Consider the following 18,824-nt stretch of genomic DNA (forward strand, 5'->3'; position numbering starts at 1 on the left):
ACGTACCCACTTGGCATGCTCGTGCCAAAGAAAATGAAAACAACATCTTCCTTGTAATCCTATACGATTCCATATATCACGTGGCTTGCGCTGTGCTGCACCTTTTCTCCAATTTCACTATACTTCATGTATTTCGTTTCGGATCAATTTAGATTCATCGTAAAAAAATATTATATTATGAAATAAATTAAAAGTATTTTGCGCTTAAAATTTAAATTCAGAATTTTTAATTAAATACGAATAAATACTTATTACATTATCTCAATTGTGACGTGATATATATATATATACTCGTAAGTTATAGTCATGAAATAATTTAATAAAGAAGAAAAATAAGAAAGAAAAAAGGGGCAGAGTTGTAAGTAGAATAACGACCAAAAGTGGAAGGGACAACTGTTTTTGACGGGAAATCAGTAAGAGGCCGTTGCGGAAGCCGCCAAGGGTATTTTAGGAAAGATCACTTTATAAGTCTTCTGGCGTTCTGACATGTAAGCATTAAAGCCATTACTCTTCCTGTGTAACCGTCTGGGCTCCTGTGCACAGTGCACTCTTTCTAGTAGTAGTGCAGACCAAGACTCCAACCACCCATAAAAGCCACGAATGCAATATGATATATTATATGTGATGAATTTAATTATTTAATAGATCAGTAAAAATATATATTTTTTTGGTTTTATTTTATTTGACATCGTTTAATTTTCTGTTTTATTATTTTATTTAAAAAAAAGACTCAAAATAGTATTTAAAAATTTCATGTATTAGTACTTAAAATTATGTAATGCATTTTGTATTGTTATTTCTAAGAAAAAACTCAAATTAGTACTTGAAAAAAATTATTTATTCCTAAAAATATCAGATATTTAAAATTGGAATGAATTATTTAATTTTGAACTTTTCAAGTGTTATTTCGTTAAAATTAAGGGCGAATTTGTACTAAAGTATAATGAAAGAGGTATATTTGAACCGAAAGTATAACTGAAAGGGTATATTTAGTCCAAAAGTAAAACGAAGAGTATATTTAAACTATTTCCAATAGTACAGGGGTATATTTGATCCTTTTCCGTAGAATCATTTAATTAAAGGTAAAAGAGGAATTTTAAAGTTAAATGGATTTCAATTATAGTAAAATAATACTCCATCCGTCCTATTTTAGTTGTCATAATTTTCTTTTCGAGAGTCAAACTATATGAACTTTGACTAATATTTTAAAATATATTTTTTATTATATTAATATGAAAAAAATTGTAACTTATAGTACTTTTCGTATAATTTTTGAATATCTAATTTTTTATTTTATAATATTGAATTAAAGTAATATAATTTAATTTTAAAAATTAATCAAATTGACGCGCAATACAACATCTAAACTAGGACGGAAAGAGTATTTTTTTTGGGAACGAACTAAAAAGAAAGAAGTGACACATAAAATAAGACAAAGCTGAGTACTTTTTTTTCAATATATAAGTATCAGATTTTGTAATCTGAATACATATTATGATAAAAAATACATACCATAGTGAAAGATCTTAGATTGTAAATCAATTGCAATATATATTATGATAAACAATACATCCCATAGTGAAATATTTTAGATTGTTAATTTTTGGTATGTGAATCAATCTCAAAAGTAAGGCAACAAACAAAAAATATATAAAAAAAAACATCTTTATGTTGGTTGTTGTTGTCATTGTTGCTGTCCTTGTAGTTACACTACTAACACCCACAGCCACAGTCGCAATCTCCATCTTGTGAAATACTCCTCCATTGCCCCCCACCCCCTCGCTCTCTCTTCTCCATTTCCCTCAACTACCCTTTTCTCCATTCTCTCTCTTTCTCTTTCTCAATCTTTCTCTCTCTCTGTGTGTGTGAAACTAGCTTTCTTGATTTCTCTCTGTTTTTTTCTATTTTCTTTGTCACCGACTCATATAGCTGTTGTTTTTGCTGCTGCTGCTGCATCACTTTCTGGTCCCTTAAAACTTCCTTTCCAATTCCGTGAAAAAAATCTTCTAAGTTAACTGTTTTTTTTTCCTACCCACAACCCCTCATTACTACTTTGTGTTTTTGTTGTTGAGGATTTGTTATGGAAACTTCTCCTGGGGAGGATTGTTGTGTTAAAGTGGCAGTTCATATAAGGCCACTCATTGGAGATGAGAAGCTTCAGGGTTGTAAAGATTGTGTTTCTGTGGTCCATGGAAAACCACAGGTACTGTAATGTGATTATGGGATTCACCATTTTTGGACTCTTTAGTGTTCTGGGTCTTATTCGGCAACCTTTGTTTTTTAGCTTTTTATTTCTGAATTGGCTATTTTTTTGTGGAGATCTGGATCCTATTGTGTGATACTGAAGCTCTCAAAGCTTTAAATTAATGGCTGCTGCATGTTGGTGTGATCGGAGTTTTTACTCTGATTTTATTGATAGCCCAATGGTGAAGAATCCAATTGTTAATCAGCCTGATTGCTGAAAGCTAATCCATTTTCATTGGATTTATTTTATTGTGTTTGGTTCTGGGGAAGAAGAATTTTTGTTTGAGAATTAAAATTGGGGAAAAAGAATTTCTTTGGTGCTATTTGGGGTTCATACAAACACTAGAATCTTAATTTGCTTTCTCTGAAATTTTGTGTTTCATTTAGATCTGTGATTGACCTTTTCTTCATGATTTTGTAGTTTTCCATTGTATAGCAAATGCAATATAATTCACCTGATTAAAGATTATTGTTTCCAAAATGAATCATGCATGTAAACTAATTCCCTTATGGAGCTAATTTTTTTTAATTGTAAAAAGGTTACTTATTTATTTAGTCGTAGCTCGTAAACTGTAGATTCCACTTTCTCCAAAATCCTCCTCCTTTTAAGTCCTGGAAGTTATTTTCTTCTTGTTTAATGTGGCCCTGTTTTCTATTGAGCCATGGCTTCTTCATTTCCGTAATTTTTCCCTTGAGCTGAGGGTCTATCAGAAATACCCTCTCTACATCCAAGGTAGGGGTAAGGTCTGCGTACAATCTACCTCCCTAGACCCCACTTTGTGGGATTACACTAGGTATGTTGTTGTTGTTGTTGCTGTTTTCTATTGACTTCAAGGTTGATAATTGGTGGGCTTGCAGGTGCAAATTGGTACACATTCCTTTACTTTTGATCATGTTTACGGGAGCACAGCTTCTCCCTCAGCCGCCATGTATCAAGAGTGTGTGGCTCCTCTTGTTGATGGTTTGTTCCAAGGTTATAATGCCACTGTTCTTGCTTATGGCCAGGTAAATCATTTTGGTAATACTAGAAGTGTGGGTCTGTAATAAAGGCTACAGTTAAGATTTGTTTCTATATTCTTTCAATTAACATTTCAAGAAAATGCAGACAGGTTCAGGAAAAACATACACCATGGGAACTGGTTTCAAAGATGGTTTCCAAACTGGACTAATTCCCCATGTTATGAATTCTTTGTTCAACAAGATTGAGACCTCGAAGGATCAAGCAGAGTTCCAGTTGCATGTGTCTTTCATTGAGGTTTACTTACTCATTTATTTTTCTCTGTTGTATTTAAGTTTACTGAAATCTTAACTTACGCATGCCCTTATAAGTTTTCCTGTGAATCCCGTTTCATTTTGTTGAGGCTGTAAGCATTTGTTTTTAGTTACTGGTGAGTATTTTATCCAAGCAAATTGCTATTGAAACCAAAGCATCCTCAATATTTTACTAGATGGCACTGATGTTCCCTAAATTGCTGCACTATTTCTTTCTGGTGTAGTTGAGATCACTAGAGGAGTAATTGATCATATAAGAAAACTGAGTGACTTTGTTAATTGAACATGTGGTCTTCTTTTAGCCATAGTAGGATTATACTTGCATGATGGACTTAAAGTATACATCAAGTTCAAATTCTAGCTGCATTTATATGCTCTTATCCTTAATTGAAATAGATGGATGAAATAACGTGGTGGCAACTCTGCACATGATCGACTTTGCACATGGGTTATGCATTTTCCCGACTCCTTTTAGTTAGACGATACTGGAGTTCGTGTTAATTCTTCCAATGTGAAGTTTCCGGTCAATGCAGCATCACAGTATAGTCTGCTTTCAGTTCTCATCACTTTGAACGTACAGACTGATCAAACATTGTTTCTACACATTGATCAAACTGTTTTAGATGTTAACTTTTTCCCCCTATCATGTGGTTCTTTGTACAAAACTCCTCTGGGCATGCTTTTCAGTTGAATAACATTATGCATACTTTGTGATAGTAATTATGTAGCATTTTTACTAAGATAATTCCTTTTTCAGATACACAAAGAAGAAGTACGAGATTTGCTGGATTCTATTTCTGTTAACAAATCAGAGACAGCAAATGGACACAATGGAAAAGTAGCTGTACCTGGGAAACCCCCAATACAAATTCGTGAATCTTCAAATGGTGTTATTACATTGGCAGGATCCACTGAACGCAGTGTTAGAACACTCAAAGAAATGGCGGACTGTCTGGAGCAAGGTTCACTTAGCAGAGCCACAGGCAGTACAAACATGAATAACCAATCAAGGTTGGAACTAGTTAATTGTATAGTGTGTGCTGTTTCTCCTTTGCTTATTTTGGTCTCAAATATGATAGATTCTCACATTGAACTCCAAAACTTAGAAAGAATAAAGGTTGACATTAAAGTTTTTCTTTTTATAGTTATATTTCTCTTTTTAAAGTGTTAATTCATAGAATATTAGGCAGGAAATTAACTTAAGAATAGTAAAATCCATTGAAGCGAACATGGTTCTTTATTGCACATTTGCTCTTACTACATTGAAATTTGTTCTGCAAATTAATTAATCTAAGTTTATTTCTTTGTGGTTGCATGTCAATAAAGTTATTAAACTGAAGAAATACAGGAAAACACGTCTTTTAGCTTCTTTAATTCCATGTTTCCATGACCTTTAACTAAACCTCTGTTGTGTATCACATGATTTGATTCAAATTTCTAATGTTCCAATAATTTGCTAATGGACTTTATCATTTGTTAAGAAAGAAAATATTTCAACGAGTAATACTTTGACACATGAATTTGTAAAATCTAATGTTAACAGTACATGCAAACTAATAGCAAGAGTTACTAATCCAGTTTTTGTTGCTTGTATCCTGAAAGGATTGAGTTCTGCTGAATTATTTATAAACATTTACATTACATGATAAGATAATTTATCTCCCTATTGCTTTCACGTTTCAGTCGCTCTCATGCCATATTCACCATTACAATGGAGCAGATGCGCAAGACCGGTTCTAATGATGGCAATAGCAATGAATGCATGACTGAAGAATATCTTTGTGCCAAGCTGCATTTGGTAGATCTTGCTGGTTCAGAGCGAGCAAAAAGAACGGGATCAGATGGCCTCCGTTTTAAAGAAGGTTCTTGTTTTGACATTCTATCTGTTTTTGAAAGTTTCTCTTGCATGATGGTTGTTGACCTATTTTTCATTGCAGGAGTTCACATTAATAGAGGCCTTCTTGCACTTGGAAATGTTATTAGTGCGCTTGGAGATGAGAAAAAGAGGAAAGAAGGCGTCCATGTTCCATATCGAGACAGTAAACTTACTCGGCTATTGCAGGTTGGTTTCATGTTTTAGGTTATTTCAATATTACATCATGTCATTAATATACTGAGCACAAGAAGAACCAGTTCTAAGAAATGTGAAAAATATGTCATTTCTGTCTGATCATCTCTTCATTTATGTACTGTATGCTGAAGCGTGAACAAGTGTGATGACAACTCATTTGATCAAAATAATGTAAAACCACCTCTTGATTCGTTTGATGAAATGAATTCTCTTTGCACCTTTTTGTTCTTAAAATGGTCATTGACATCAGGGGCACCTATTCTTTTTTCAATTTGTCAATAGTTATGATGCAATATTTTTAATAAATGGTTTCTTTAAAGTCTTTCCAACGGCTAATCTGAATAAGTCCAACCCTTTTCCAGTGCTGTAATGTGACTTTTAATATTGAAAGGTGCTCCTGAAATCCTTGATACTCTTTATTGTGTAAGTCCAACGGCCAATCTGAATAAGTCTTTCCAACCTGAAATGGTTTCTTTAAAGTCTTTCCAACGGCCAATCTGAATAAGTCCCACCCTCTACTTTTTTCAATTTGACCTTAGTTATAAGTTTTCTCACTGGAGAATCTGTCACATGAAAGAAGAAGTCATCCCAGTGGAGAGGAATTAAATTGGAAAATGAACAAAAAACTGTGGAGTGAGTTTTTCCATAATACCCTATTAGGGCGCTTGATATTTTGGGATTTGGCAATATCTTCATTTTTTTAAGTGGCTTCGTTTCTGTTTTTCCCTTGTTGAATTATTTCTAGAATGTTAATTGAGTTATTTGTTGATTTTTTAAATTAAGAGTTTCTGGAAAATGACAGGATTCCCTTGGCGGCAACAGTCGGACAGTCATGATAGGTAATTCCAGTTTAACACCTTATTCTTTCTATTTTGAATGGATTGAATATCACAGTGGAGGAACTTTTTTTATGTGTCTTATTTTCACTGAACTTCTCTACACTTGGATCATGCCAATGAAAGCACTGTGACCATGATATAGTGATACGGGTTATATTCTTTCTTCTGGACCTAGAATAAACCATTCTAAACAGCCAAATGCACAAGTGCAAAGTTTTGTTAGTAGGTAGTTTGTTACTCTTGTAGTGATGTTATATAATGAACATATAACTCCATGCTTTTGAGCCTGTCAGGCCGTGGGTGGGTAATAGGCGTGGTTTTAGCAAGTCAAAGTACTGTTGTTTTGGGACACCTCATGAGGTGTATTTATCTGTCACATGAGGGCACAATTTTTATTGCATACATCTTCCATTGTCAATTAAAGGAGAAAAACCAATTAAATAAAAGTGGTCTGTGACAGAATGAAATAAAGCTTATCCAAGTTAAAAATATGTAGTTGTATCTTTGAATTTAATTAGAATTGTTATCCTTCTTCTTGACGGCCTTTGAGATGTTGCGATGTCTTTTTCTGGCGGCAAGCAGATTTCTTCTAGTTCTTGCTTATGTTCTGGTTTATGTGTTTTCCAGCATGCATTAGTCCTGCTGATATAAATGCTGAAGAAACTCTGAACACACTTAAATATGCAAATCGGGCTCGCAATATTCAGAACAAGCCAGTTGTAAGTCCAATGACAAACCTTATTTCATGTATCTTCTTGTCATTTCTGGATCAAGAATACTAAGTAGTTCTCCACAATGTCCAGATCAATCGAGATCCTGTATCTAGTGAGATGCTGAAGATGCGGCAACAGCTAGAGTTCTTGCAGGCAGAACTCTGCGCCCGTGGGGGAGGTACTTCCTCTGATGAAATTCAGGTAACTTTTTGTTGTGCTCCTGGTGTAGATGTCCGCAGAAAACCTTTTTAAATATTCAATCAAGCTGTTGATAGTCTTCAGTCTTCACTATATGACAATGTAATTGGAAATTTCTCGTGTAGGTACTCAAGGATAGGATATCATGGCTTGAAGCTAATAATGAGGAGCTCAGTAGAGAATTGCATGAGTACCGCAGAAGAGGCTCTGGCACTGAGCAATGTGGGGCAGAAGTGAAGGTATATATTGAGCTCCTCACATTCATAGAACCCATTTTAAGAAAGAAGATTTATCATGCCTCCAGGGCTTTGGTCTAGTGGTAAGAGTTCAGCTTGTGATGTGTGGGTAGGCGCATCACGGTCGAACCCTGTTGCAGACAAAAGCTTGGTAATTTGTATTTAATTTGAGAAGGGGGGGGGGCACTGGTCATTGGAGATTTCTTGGTTATAAAAAAAAAAAAAAAAGAGGACTTCTATTCCAACTTAGTTGCATAACAGAATCTTCATCTTGATTTCAGGTTAATGGTGTCTTTTCAGTAAAAAGCGAAGGTCTCAAAAGGGGATTGCAAAGTATAGATTCGTCTGACTATCCAATGAGTGAAAATGGTATGCCACTCTCAACTTTTGGTAATTGTCAATGAGATTTATATCACGATTAGTATGTTTGGGACTGGGATGTTTTCAGGATAAGAAAGCCATTTTCATTGTCTTAAGAATTTGAAACCTAAATATCTAAGCAGTTCAGATATTCTGATTCGGAGCCAATCTCTGTACTGCCAGGTGATTCAGGAGATATGGATGACGAATCAGCAAAAGAGTGGGAACATACCCTTCTGCAAGACTCAATGGACAAAGAATTGAACGAACTAAATAGGCGCTTAGAACAGAAGGAGGTAAGGCAGACTCTTGTGCTTAGAACATACATTGTCTTTTGCTGTAATAAACTCATATTTAGATGTTTATTATTTGGTATACTTGCAGTTAATTATGAATGTAGTTATTCATAACAAATATTAATTGTGAATATGGAATTTAAACATAGGGTAGCAGTCTTGGTTGTGCAATGCTGTTAGATGATAACCTTCTCAGGTTGCTCGTTTTCCTAACTTTGATGCATGTGGTGATTTGATGTATATTTCTGTGTATCAATAATTCAGTCTGAAATGAAACTTTATGGAGGCTTTGATACCATGACGCTGAAGCAACATTTTGGAAAGAAACTTTTGGAACTTGAAGAGGAGAAAAGAGCGGTGCAGGTACTAAAAAGCAATGAAAATATTATCACACATTGTCATCTGAGCTTTGCCAAACTGATATTCCCTTTTTTAAACTGACCTTTTGATGCAGCAAGAAAGAGATAGATTATTAGCTGAGGTTGAAAACCTTGCAGCCAATAATGATGGACAAGCAATAAAATTGCAAGACACACATTCCCAGAAACTAAAGTCCCTTGAAGCACAGGTCTGCCCTACTGTACCATGTTCATTGTATAGATGTCAGTGTCATGATTAACTCTAATATCTAAAACATGTTGTCTGGTAGATACAAGAACTTAAGAAAAAACAAGAGAACCAGGTTCAGCTTTTAAAGCAAAAACAAAAGAGTGATGACGCAGCAAAGCGCTTGCAAGATGAAATACAATCAATCAAGGCACAGAAGGTTGGTTTACTTTTCTGCATTGATTAACGCCATTCGTACCACTTAGATGCAACTTATATTCTTTCCTTTTATAGGTACAGTTGCAGCATAAAATTAAACAAGAGGCTGAACAATTTCGTCAGTGGAAGGCATCTCGGGAGAAAGAGTTACTGCAGGTAGTTTCCTACTATTACTTTTTTCACCAACTGAAAGGGATGACGTGCCTACTATTTCAGTGCTATACATGTTTTCATAACAGTCTTCTCTTTATGCACATTACTGATGATGCAAATGCAATTCATTCTGATGGAAATTCTACTTTATGTTGTTAACCAACAATAATTTCTTTGGAATGCAGTTGAAGAAGGAAGGGAGAAGGAATGAGTATGAGAGACACAAATTGCTAGCTTTAAATCAACGACAAAAGATGGTGAGCATTTTACGTTCCTCTCTATGTCTTTGCATTGTCTTTCATTCTTCTCCAACTGTTTTAATGAAGAGAAAGTTGATGTATATTCTAGTTGTGACTTCCAAAAAATCAAGCTGTTTAAAGTCTTAACTTAAATGCTACCATTCTACTTCATGAAATGGATATGTGTAAGTGGGCATTCGAGTTGATCCTTCAAGAAAAATTCAGTCACTTGCACGTCTATTTATACCAGAGTAGAAGACAGCCTATTTCTTAGAAGGCTTTACTGTGATCATTAGTTCAGAACAGAACTTGTATTTCTTGAAGACCTAGCTCAAACAAAATGCAGTGTGTATTAGAGAGGAAATAGTACACCTCCTGCCCATATTGTAGCTGTTGTACCTTTGACAACTTTTGTTAAATGGGTGACAAATTGATGTCTTACTAGAATAACGTGCACAAGAGTCAAGCTCATGTAAGGTGGTGATCAGAGTCAATATCTGAATATTATATGGCATCATGGAATTATTTCAGGTTCTTCAAAGAAAGACAGAGGAGGCTGCAATGGCAACCAAGAGACTAAAAGAATTGCTAGAAGCGCGTAAATCTTCAGGTCGTGAAAACTCAGGTTTGCTCTACATTTATCTTTTATCTGATGCCTTGTTTGTGGATTACTGGTGCAATTCTGTTTCTATTAAAATATATTCTCTCATAGAAGGTTCCACTGAATTTATGCTAATTTTTGCCTTTTTAACTTGTTCAACTTACTAATGTTCTGTTTAACATGCAGTTACAAGCAATGGCCATGTAACAAATGGACAGGTACTAATCTTGTTCTCTTTTGGACTGTAACGAACTTTGTTTCTCTACCTATTTGATCAAATTATTTAGTCAAGTATCTTGTGCATTCAGAGCAATGAGAAATCATTGCAACGTTGGCTTGATCATGAGCTTGAAGTGATGGTGAATGTTCATGAAGTTCGTCATGAGTATGAGAAGCAAAGTCAAGTGTATGTAGTAAAATTTGTTTTACCTAAATTAATCTTCTCTTAATGTGTGCACACTCAGCATGTTCTTGGTTGCATTTTTAATATGGTTTCTTTTCATCTCAGACGAGCTGCACTGGGTGAAGAGCTAGCAGTTTTGAAACAAGTTGATGAATTTGCTTCAAAAGGACTGAGTCCTCCAAGGGGTAAAAATGGCTTCTCTAGGTACGTATACTAAATGCATCTCTGTTCTATCAGCCAATAATAGATTCAGTAGTTCTCCAAAATGCAGCCTAAGTAGCATTAAAGGATTATGTTAAATTACTAAAGAAAGTTCAGTCTAATGGATTTCTATTCATTGTTATCTGTTCAGGGCATCTTTAATGTCGCCAAATGCTAGAATGGCACGAATTGCTTCTCTAGAGAATATGTTAGGCATTTCATCCAATTCTCTAGTTGCAATGGCTTCACAACTTTCAGAAGCAGAAGAACGGGAGCGTGCCTTTAGCAGTCGTGGACGTTGGAACCAACTACGCTCAATGGGGGACGCAAAAAGTTTACTCCAGTATATGTTCAATTCTCTTGGAGATGCAAGGTATTGTACTGATGTGTTTTGTATCTTGTAGTATGAATTGTTATGGTCTGAAGCTTCATATGTAGAGATATCTAGAATGAGTGTATACGATACTCCAGCTTACAACTACTTCATATGGTACTTGTGATAATGGTCACCACCTCACAGTTCATAAGAATTCTGGAAGATTTCTGACATGATGTCTAGCTATTAACTAAGGACATTTGTAGACACGAAATCTCATTTAGTTCTATCTTGCCGCAGCCTGCGGAATATTCTTTGCCTTTAACTCTCATTATTTCATCCAGATGCCAACTTTGGGAGAAGGAGCTTGAGATCAAGGAAATGAAAGAGCAGATGAAAGAACTCATTGGTCTATTGCGGCAGAGTGAAATTAGGAGAAAGGAAGTTGAGAAGGAGCTTAGGCAAACTGTTTCAGTTGCATTGGCTTCCCCAGCTTCGGTAGGATCATACTTGCTTGTATTTTCTTTAGTCTCAATATCATATATCAAGTGCTTTATCTTTCTTTTTGGGAAGCATGCAAGGGTTTTAAATAATGCATCGTGAGTTTGAAATACATGGCTGATCAAGACTTTCTGTGTTCTATCTATCTGGTTATTTACTTCCATTTTAAGTATGCTCATGTTCAGATCCTCATCTGTCAATTTTTTATTTTTTTTCTATTACCATTCTGAAAAAGAACCTTATTTGTTGTTGTTTATGCATACTCTTGAACTGTCACTTGGGTTAATATATCTGTTGACAAAATCAAAATGGATTTAAGCTGGATCAAGTGCGCAATCAACTTCAGCCGAGGGTCTTTCGGAAACAGCCGCCCTACCTTTCAAGGTGGGGGTTAGGTCTGCGTACACTCTACCCTCCCCAGACCCCACATGGTGGGACTATACTGGGCTTGTTGTTGTTGTTGTTAGTTTCCTTTTTAGAGCTGTTACTTTTAGTGGTATCTTGTATTTTGCATTTTTCTTATACTGATGATGTTGCAATGTGAAACAGGGTAACTCTAACAAGCAGTTCGCTGACGAAATAGGCGGTCCACCGTCTCCAATCCCCGTACCAGCACAAAAACAACTCAAATATTCAGCTGGCATTGCTAATGCTTCAGTCAGAGAGGCAGCAGCCTTTATGGATCAAACACGAAAGGTTGCTTGAACATTTTACTTTTTCTTCTTACTGTTTGACAGTTGCCTAACTCTAAGGTAGCATTATTAACAAAAATGGCTGCTGACAATAAGCTCTAATGATGCAGATGGTACCACTAGGCCAATTGACGATGAAGAAATTAACAGTAGCAGGACAAGGTGGGAAGCTGTGGAGGTGGAAGAGAAGTCATCATCAGTGGCTATTACAGTTCAAATGGAAATGGCAAAAACCCTGGAAACTCTCTGAGTGGATTAGACACAGTGATGAAACAATCATGAGGTCACGACCTCGTACCCAGGCACTGCCAGATATTATATGCAGAAATGGTCGCTAGCTTATTCGTGCCAACTGTATATTCTATTCTGATCTCTTTTGAGCCCTTATACATGGTACAGGAAGAATCTGGAAATAAGTGCTGGTAAGTAATAGTGTTGTAATTTTCTTTCACTTCTTCTGTTAGGATTTCAACTGCCTAATTTATTTTCAAGGGTTAATGCCATTTCCAATACAGGTATTATATATGCAGGTTGCAGTTCAAGTGGTGGGAGCCGTGAAGGGGATTTTCGTTTTAGGTGTTCTTACAGGAGTGGATTTTAGTTGGGAATTGTTTAGATTTTTGAATTTTCAAACCGTGGTTATTCGTCAGCAGCATCTTGTGAATATGTTGAAGCTACATAGGATTGCCTGAGTAATTGCAGAACAATACTTAGAAGGTGGATGATATAGTCGCTAGTAGATTGATTATAGGACAAGGCTAAGATTTGTGTATACATTTTGGCAAATAACAATCAACTTAAAAGGAATTCTTCCGTCTGGTCACATAAGCAATGTTAAAAGATCCTTTGCCTTGAATTTTTTTGTGTCATTCTTGATAAGTTTGTGTAATGTACATTGTGTGTAAGCACAACATTGATTTTGTTTAAAGTAATGATAAATGCAGCAGTTTCCATGGCAGCTGAGCCTATTTCTTTGATCCTTTTCATATCTCCATTGTGAATGTACGACTTGAAAATATATTCCAGCTGCAGATAAATTTGTTTACCTGGGCCTAGCAAGCAAAACGAACTTGATATGCCTGTTCAACAGATTTATTGTTTTGGCAAAGTACGAGAGAAATTTCCACAAATGTATGTTTTGGAAGTCCAGATACTGTTTTGCTTTTCTTTTGGTGATGATATGTTTTGGAAGTCACTTGTCATGCTACTAGAACCCTTTATGACCTCCACTTTCATTATCAATTGGTACAAACAGTAATTATGCTGCTAATTCACAGAGGGAAACCATCATTTACAAGCTCACTAGGGGGACATGCTTCAATTATTTCAAAACATCTTAAGATAGTACAAAATGCACAACATACTCAAAAAACTGAATATATTTTCTATTGTCAATATCTATAACCATATGACTTTTGGTGCGACCTAGGCATTCATAACTCCAGCCACCAAATCGGCCATGTAATGCTTAGTAAGAACATAGGTCTGGAGCCAAGAGCAAATTATGTATACTAGAACCCACCGGCTATAATGCATTTCATGATGAGTAGTGACATTAAAAATGCAGCACTAAGCCCAATAACTTGGTGAGGAAATGTATTCCATTCAAGTCGCAAGCTAATTCAGTTTTTGCAACACCAGAATGAGTAGTGTTCATCTTTGCGATGGGTGCTGACCAGACCCCCACATTGTAAGCAAACAAAGCTGCTTCCGTCAGAGAATGCATCAAACATTATCTGTTTCCTGCCAGTTTCAGATAGTATTGAAGTTCCATGAGCATCTACTTCAATTGGTTTATCCACTGTATTATGTTCAGAAGGTTGGGATATGGTTGGAATGGCCTCAGCAATAGCACACTCAGCAAACAAAGAAGCCAGCTCATCTGCAGCCACACTTGCCTGTACTTTATTTCTGTACAGCTCCTGGGCACGATTAAGGGCTTGAAATACCGCCTGCTCACCGCCTTTGGTTCTCATGGCCGTCACCACCTGTTGCCTTATTTGATTAGTATGAGATTAACATGAACACGGAGAAAATGCTAAGAAATCCAAGAATATATGACACTTGAACTGATCACAATGCAACAATAGTATGTATGCTCCTCTAGAATTTGCAAGCAGAGTCATGAGATCAATATAACTGCTACAGGCACCATTGCATGAGATTAAGCTTACAGATACAAGATTACAAACCGAAGCTTCATTCCTCCCTCCCCAGTAAAAAATCCTCCAAAAGAATAAAAGAGGACAAATTGAAGGAAAAAGATAGCAACTGTGCCAACCTGCCATCCATTCCATCAAGCTCATCTTCCTGGACTGATTTACACATAATTATCCACTTCTACTGTTCCACCAAACACCAAATTCTTGGAAAATTTTCTGAGAAATGAATTTAAACGGCCTGTTTGGTTTTGTTTATTTAGCTGTTTTAGTCAGAATTTTCTGTTCTTCTTAGCCTGATTGGTGCTTCGTCGCTAAAATCCACAAGTAGTTACAAGTTATAACACAATGCTCAATTGGTGAAAGGAAAAGCCAAAAGACTAAATCTGATTCCGGAAGGCTATGGATGTTATCAGCTAAAACTGACATAAGATGATTGCTTTTACATATTTGGATGCATGTTACATAAGTAACTAATTATTCATATTTAACACAATGCTAAGTTGTTAAAAGGGAAAGTTAAAAGACTAGATCTGTTTCCAGGATAGCTATAGGTATAATCAGCTAAAACTGACATAAGATGATTGCTACATACTTGCATGCATTTTCCATAACAACTGATTATTTATAGTTAACACAAATGATAAATTGTTGAAAGGAGATGTTAAAAGACTAGAAGTGATTCCCGGATGGCAACAGGTATAATCAACAAAAAACTGACATAAGATGATTGCTTTTACATATTTGAATGCACTTTCATAAATAACTAATTATTTATAGAAGGAAAAGATTCATTTTCTTATCACTCATCTAATGGCAATTTCTATCGATAAAATAGTTATAAGTGTAATTTTACATGATACATGCTGCTTAACTGATCCATAAAAACAATGGGCCAATGGGGACAATACATGTCACTTATCCGCTAAAATAGAAAAATGTAGAAAATCCATACCACTTATCAGATATTTTAGATGAAACATAGTTACATACCGAGTAGGCCTCAAAACACAAGGAGGTGCACTACTGAATATTGTTACCAATAACATCACTACAAAACCTTTTTGTTCTTAAACCTCAAGACAGTGAAACAGAGAGTCCAATACACTTTCTTATATTTTCCAGAAAAGAGTATGGAGAGGAAGGCCTATAAGGATATCAATCAAATGGGATCTCAAATCAGCTTTCTGCCTTGGAAGCTTATCTGGAAAGTCAAAATTCCTAATAAAGTGGCTATTTTCACTTGACTGGTTGCGAAAGAAGCTGTTCTAATTCAAGAGAATCTCATGAAGAGGGTCATACATATGTGTCCAAGATGCTACTCTTGTGAGCAAAATGCAAAGACGATTAACCATTTGTTTCTGCATTGTAAAGTGGTTAGCCAGCTATGGAAGCTGTTTACCAGCTACAGAGGCATAGATATATGGTGGGTATGCTTGAAAGAAAAGGACAGGCTCTAATAAGCCGGAATACTGAGGGTGGTGACAGCACAAACAAAGACAGATGAATTGTCCCAACAGTAATATGGTGGATCACTTGGGAGGAGAGAAAATCTAGGTGTTTTGAAGGCAACAGTAGCTCAATACAAAAGGATTAAAATGAATTGCATTCTAAGTTTTTGTTATTGATACAGTTCAGAGTATATAAATGACCCAGTTTCTATTGTAGACATCCTAGGATCCATATAAGATGAGAAAGGATTTAGGGATAGTCTTTGATTTCCCTCTGAATGTAGTTTCAGTGCTGTAAATTTTTGGATACCAGCCTCAGTGCTGATGATTTATATATACAATCTGTTACCTTGTCATAAAAAAAGTATTGGAGTGGCAGATATGCGGTACTAAAAATGTTTAATGATATATTAAATGTCATCTATATTTCTTCCTCCACTAAACACGTATTCATCCTTCATTGCCATAAGCAATGGAATTGACAGGCAATGTGAAGTACCAATGATAGGGTGTCTTACCATTGCGCTACCTGTATTGCAGTACGTTGACCACATTCACCCAGTGCCCGTTAAATCAGCTAAACTCTAGAAACTTATCCATGAAGTGACTATCACATCTAGCAATCTATTTGTATCCATCGAGAGAGATGCTCTTAGCGAGTTTTCACTGACAATTATTAGAGGACAGTGTTTCTTACATCCCACGATAGGTAGGTGTAAATCTCTGCGACATTTTCCAAAATACTCTTGCAAAATTTATAGAACTTTATAATGAGACTGCCTGTGTGATCTATGAACGTCAGAATGTGTAGCCTAGAATTTGGATATAACCATCATACATGCAAACTCAAAGCTTATGTAATTACGAACAAAAGACATACATAAAACACAAAGTAGAATTTTTTATCCCCCCAAAAAAAAACACAAGGAAAAGAATTATCAGATAGATTCCTATACATATAATAAGATATAAGTCTCTTACCGACACCTTGTGTAACAAATAGAAAGTACAATTAAGAACAAAATAGTCCTATATGTTACCATAGAGAAAGTATTGCACTTTCCCCAAGACAATAAATCTGACCTCAATTCCAAACCCTTAAAAATAGTCTGATCAGATCAAGGATGACTTTGTAACAGTACCTTGAAAATGAATTGTCCTTTAAATCCAATTTATCACAGTGTACTTATCATCCTGGTTTGGATTATTTAAGTATCTGACATTATTTAGATTGGTGACTATTGAATTATGATTAGGACTACATCAGCTTCCGTATGACGATTGTTAATTATTAGCTAACAGGTAAATTTTTTGTTAAATAACAGAATAGTTGTTGTGATCACAAAAATTAGTGTAATCAAAAACTGAAACTAATAGCCTGTTTGGATTGATTTATTTTTAAGCAGTTGAAACCTGCTTATAAGTTTAAAAAAAATTAGTTGCAGGCCAACTTTTTTTTGACTTAGCTGTTTTCAACGGCTTAAAATAAGTTCATCCAAATAAACTCAATTATTTATTGAGACTTATTTTAAGCACAAAATCAAACACTTAAAAAAAAGAAGGAAGAAGCTGAAAACAGCTTATAAGCAGCAATCCAAACGGCCTCTAAATCTGGCAAAAATTTCCAAGTAAAACAGGTCCTTGATTCTAGTGATATTCACACATCTACTATGCCAGAATCTTCATCTTTTGATGTGTAATCAGTTCCGAGCTGATATGGCAGAGCAAACGAAAAGAGGTTGATAGGAGAGAACACAGAATCTGGTATTCATGGATTTAATCCAAAAACAACCACAAAAAAGCTAGAGTAGCATTTAAATAAGAGTTCGCCGCTGAGTCAATAGGTAAACTAGTAAAAAATATCATTCATGTTCAGTTAAACGAAGAACTCAAAATCAAATTAAAAAAATTTCAGAAATGAGATTACCGCTTGAAGAGCTTGAGAAGGTTTGCCTTGATCGATCAGCTGGCGAGCCACAGTGAGCATTCCTCTAACAGCGCCGTCATGGTCTGGACCTGAATGCAGTAGTGAAGGTGACGGTGGAGGTGGAGGTACCGGTGGCGCCGCCGCCGTGGACTCCGCCTCCATCATGTCAGCATCTGTACTGTCCATGGCATTTCAGTTACAGTTGCGATCTGTACTTTCGTCGCCGGTGTTTTCCTATTTCTGAGACTCTTCTACTAATCAAGGGTTAGTATTTGATTGGAGATACTAGGGAAAGATGAAGATAAAGAGAAATGGCGAAGAGACAACCAGACGTTTCTAGCAATTTCTGGAATATTTGCCCCTTCCCACCCCCTCAACATTCATCTTTCCTTTCTGGCTCTTCTATCATCGTCCCCTCGGCCGATAGTTAGAAATATTGGGCCTTCAATTAATGGGCTTTTAGCACCTTGGCCCAAAGTAAATACAGTCCAATAATGACCCATTAATCCATTTGTGTGTGCGAGTGCATAAAGCCCATTGATGGAAGGACCAATATGTCTAACTAAGGAGTGGGTATTTAAACCACTGCTTATCAAATATTAACCGCTATTTTAAAAGTTTTTATTAATACTTAGCCAATCTTTTGACATGGAAAAAGGTTTTGAACGAAAAATACCTCTAACTAAAGTATGGTACAACTCTAGCACATGATGCAGGAATTCGAAGGAATGATAAGTGGAACCCAATGAACGATTCGTGTTGTTCAAAAAATTGTTGGACAAAGCCAAGAAACAATTAATGTGGTTCAAAATTTTGTTTGAAGTTCCAAAACCAACTTTATTATTTCTTTTGTGTATTTAGCAAGGATATTTCATTTTTGCATTAAAGTGTGGCAATTCAAACAGAGGGTAAAAGCGCCTGAAAATTGGTCATCCCACCAAATTTGAGTGCTCGTATTCCATTTCAATGAGTTTCAAAACTCTATCTTGGTTTCTTGCTACAAATAAAAGGCCCATACCCTAATATAAAGACATTTGTTTGATTAAAGTTATGGGCTGCTTGCCCAAGGTCAAGTAGACAAAAAGAAACATATCTATCCATAGGTATATATTAATCTAATTGAGGCGTACATGTTTGCTCACTAATTAGATAGAATTAATAGTATGATTATCAACACTTTTTTGAAA

At 35.7% G+C, this 18,824-nt stretch overlaps 2 protein-coding genes across 3 annotated transcripts; one reads left to right on the forward strand and one right to left on the reverse strand.

Moving 5' to 3' along the window:
• The first annotated feature begins 1,636 nt into the window (after nt 1-1,636).
• On the forward strand, nt 1,637-13,058 carry LOC129902732 (kinesin-like protein KIN-4A). 2 transcript variants are annotated; one of them, XM_055978107.1, is made up of 26 exons: nt 1,637-2,203; nt 3,103-3,249; nt 3,350-3,499; nt 4,274-4,527; nt 5,200-5,378; nt 5,454-5,578; nt 6,390-6,426; nt 7,054-7,145; nt 7,230-7,340; nt 7,463-7,576; nt 7,855-7,942; nt 8,117-8,229; nt 8,494-8,592; nt 8,684-8,797; nt 8,879-8,995; nt 9,070-9,150; nt 9,333-9,404; nt 9,918-10,011; nt 10,174-10,205; nt 10,296-10,393; nt 10,496-10,594; nt 10,743-10,964; nt 11,252-11,405; nt 11,958-12,104; nt 12,211-12,522; nt 12,616-13,058. In XM_055978107.1, the coding sequence occupies exons 1-25, from the start codon at nt 2,081-2,083 to the stop codon at nt 12,436-12,438; spliced, it is 3,090 nt and encodes a 1,029-aa protein (XP_055834082.1). In that variant the 5' UTR covers nt 1,637-2,080; the 3' UTR covers nt 12,439-12,522; nt 12,616-13,058. The 2 variants fall into 2 exon arrangements, with proteins under 2 accessions (XP_055834082.1, XP_055834083.1); XM_055978108.1 differs by having other exon boundaries at nt 9,918-9,996.
• A 345-nt stretch (nt 13,059-13,403) lies between these two features.
• On the reverse strand, nt 13,404-18,056 carry LOC129902733 (uncharacterized). The gene is made up of 2 exons (XM_055978109.1): nt 17,638-18,056; nt 13,404-14,088 (listed from the first exon to the last, which is right to left on the reverse strand). The coding sequence occupies exons 1-2, from the start codon at nt 17,821-17,823 to the stop codon at nt 13,723-13,725; spliced, it is 552 nt and encodes a 183-aa protein (XP_055834084.1). The 5' UTR covers nt 17,824-18,056; the 3' UTR covers nt 13,404-13,722.
• Nucleotides 18,057-18,824: the final 768 nt, after the last annotated feature.

This window comes from Solanum dulcamara, chromosome 9 (assembly GCF_947179165.1).
Source record: "Solanum dulcamara chromosome 9, daSolDulc1.2, whole genome shotgun sequence".
Taxonomy (NCBI): Eukaryota; Viridiplantae; Streptophyta; class Magnoliopsida; order Solanales; family Solanaceae; genus Solanum; species Solanum dulcamara.

Coding starts and splice junctions, on each gene's coding strand:
- LOC129902732 (XM_055978107.1), top strand. CDS start 2,081: ATGGAAACTTCTCCTGGGGAGGATTGTTGTGTTAAAGTGGCAGTTCAT. Junction 8,798..8,878: donor TAAAGTCCCTTGAAGCACAG/GTCTGCCCTACT, acceptor GTTGTCTGGTAG/ATACAAGAACTTAAGAAAAA. Junction 10,012..10,173: donor TTCAGGTCGTGAAAACTCAG/GTTTGCTCTACA, acceptor TTTAACATGCAG/TTACAAGCAATGGCCATGTA.
- LOC129902733 (XM_055978109.1), bottom strand. CDS start 17,823: ATGGACAGTACAGATGCTGACATGATGGAGGCGGAGTCCACGGCGGCG. Junction 14,089..17,637: donor CTTCTCAAGCTCTTCAAGCG/GTAATCTCATTT, acceptor ATAAGGCAACAG/GTGGTGACGGCCATGAGAAC.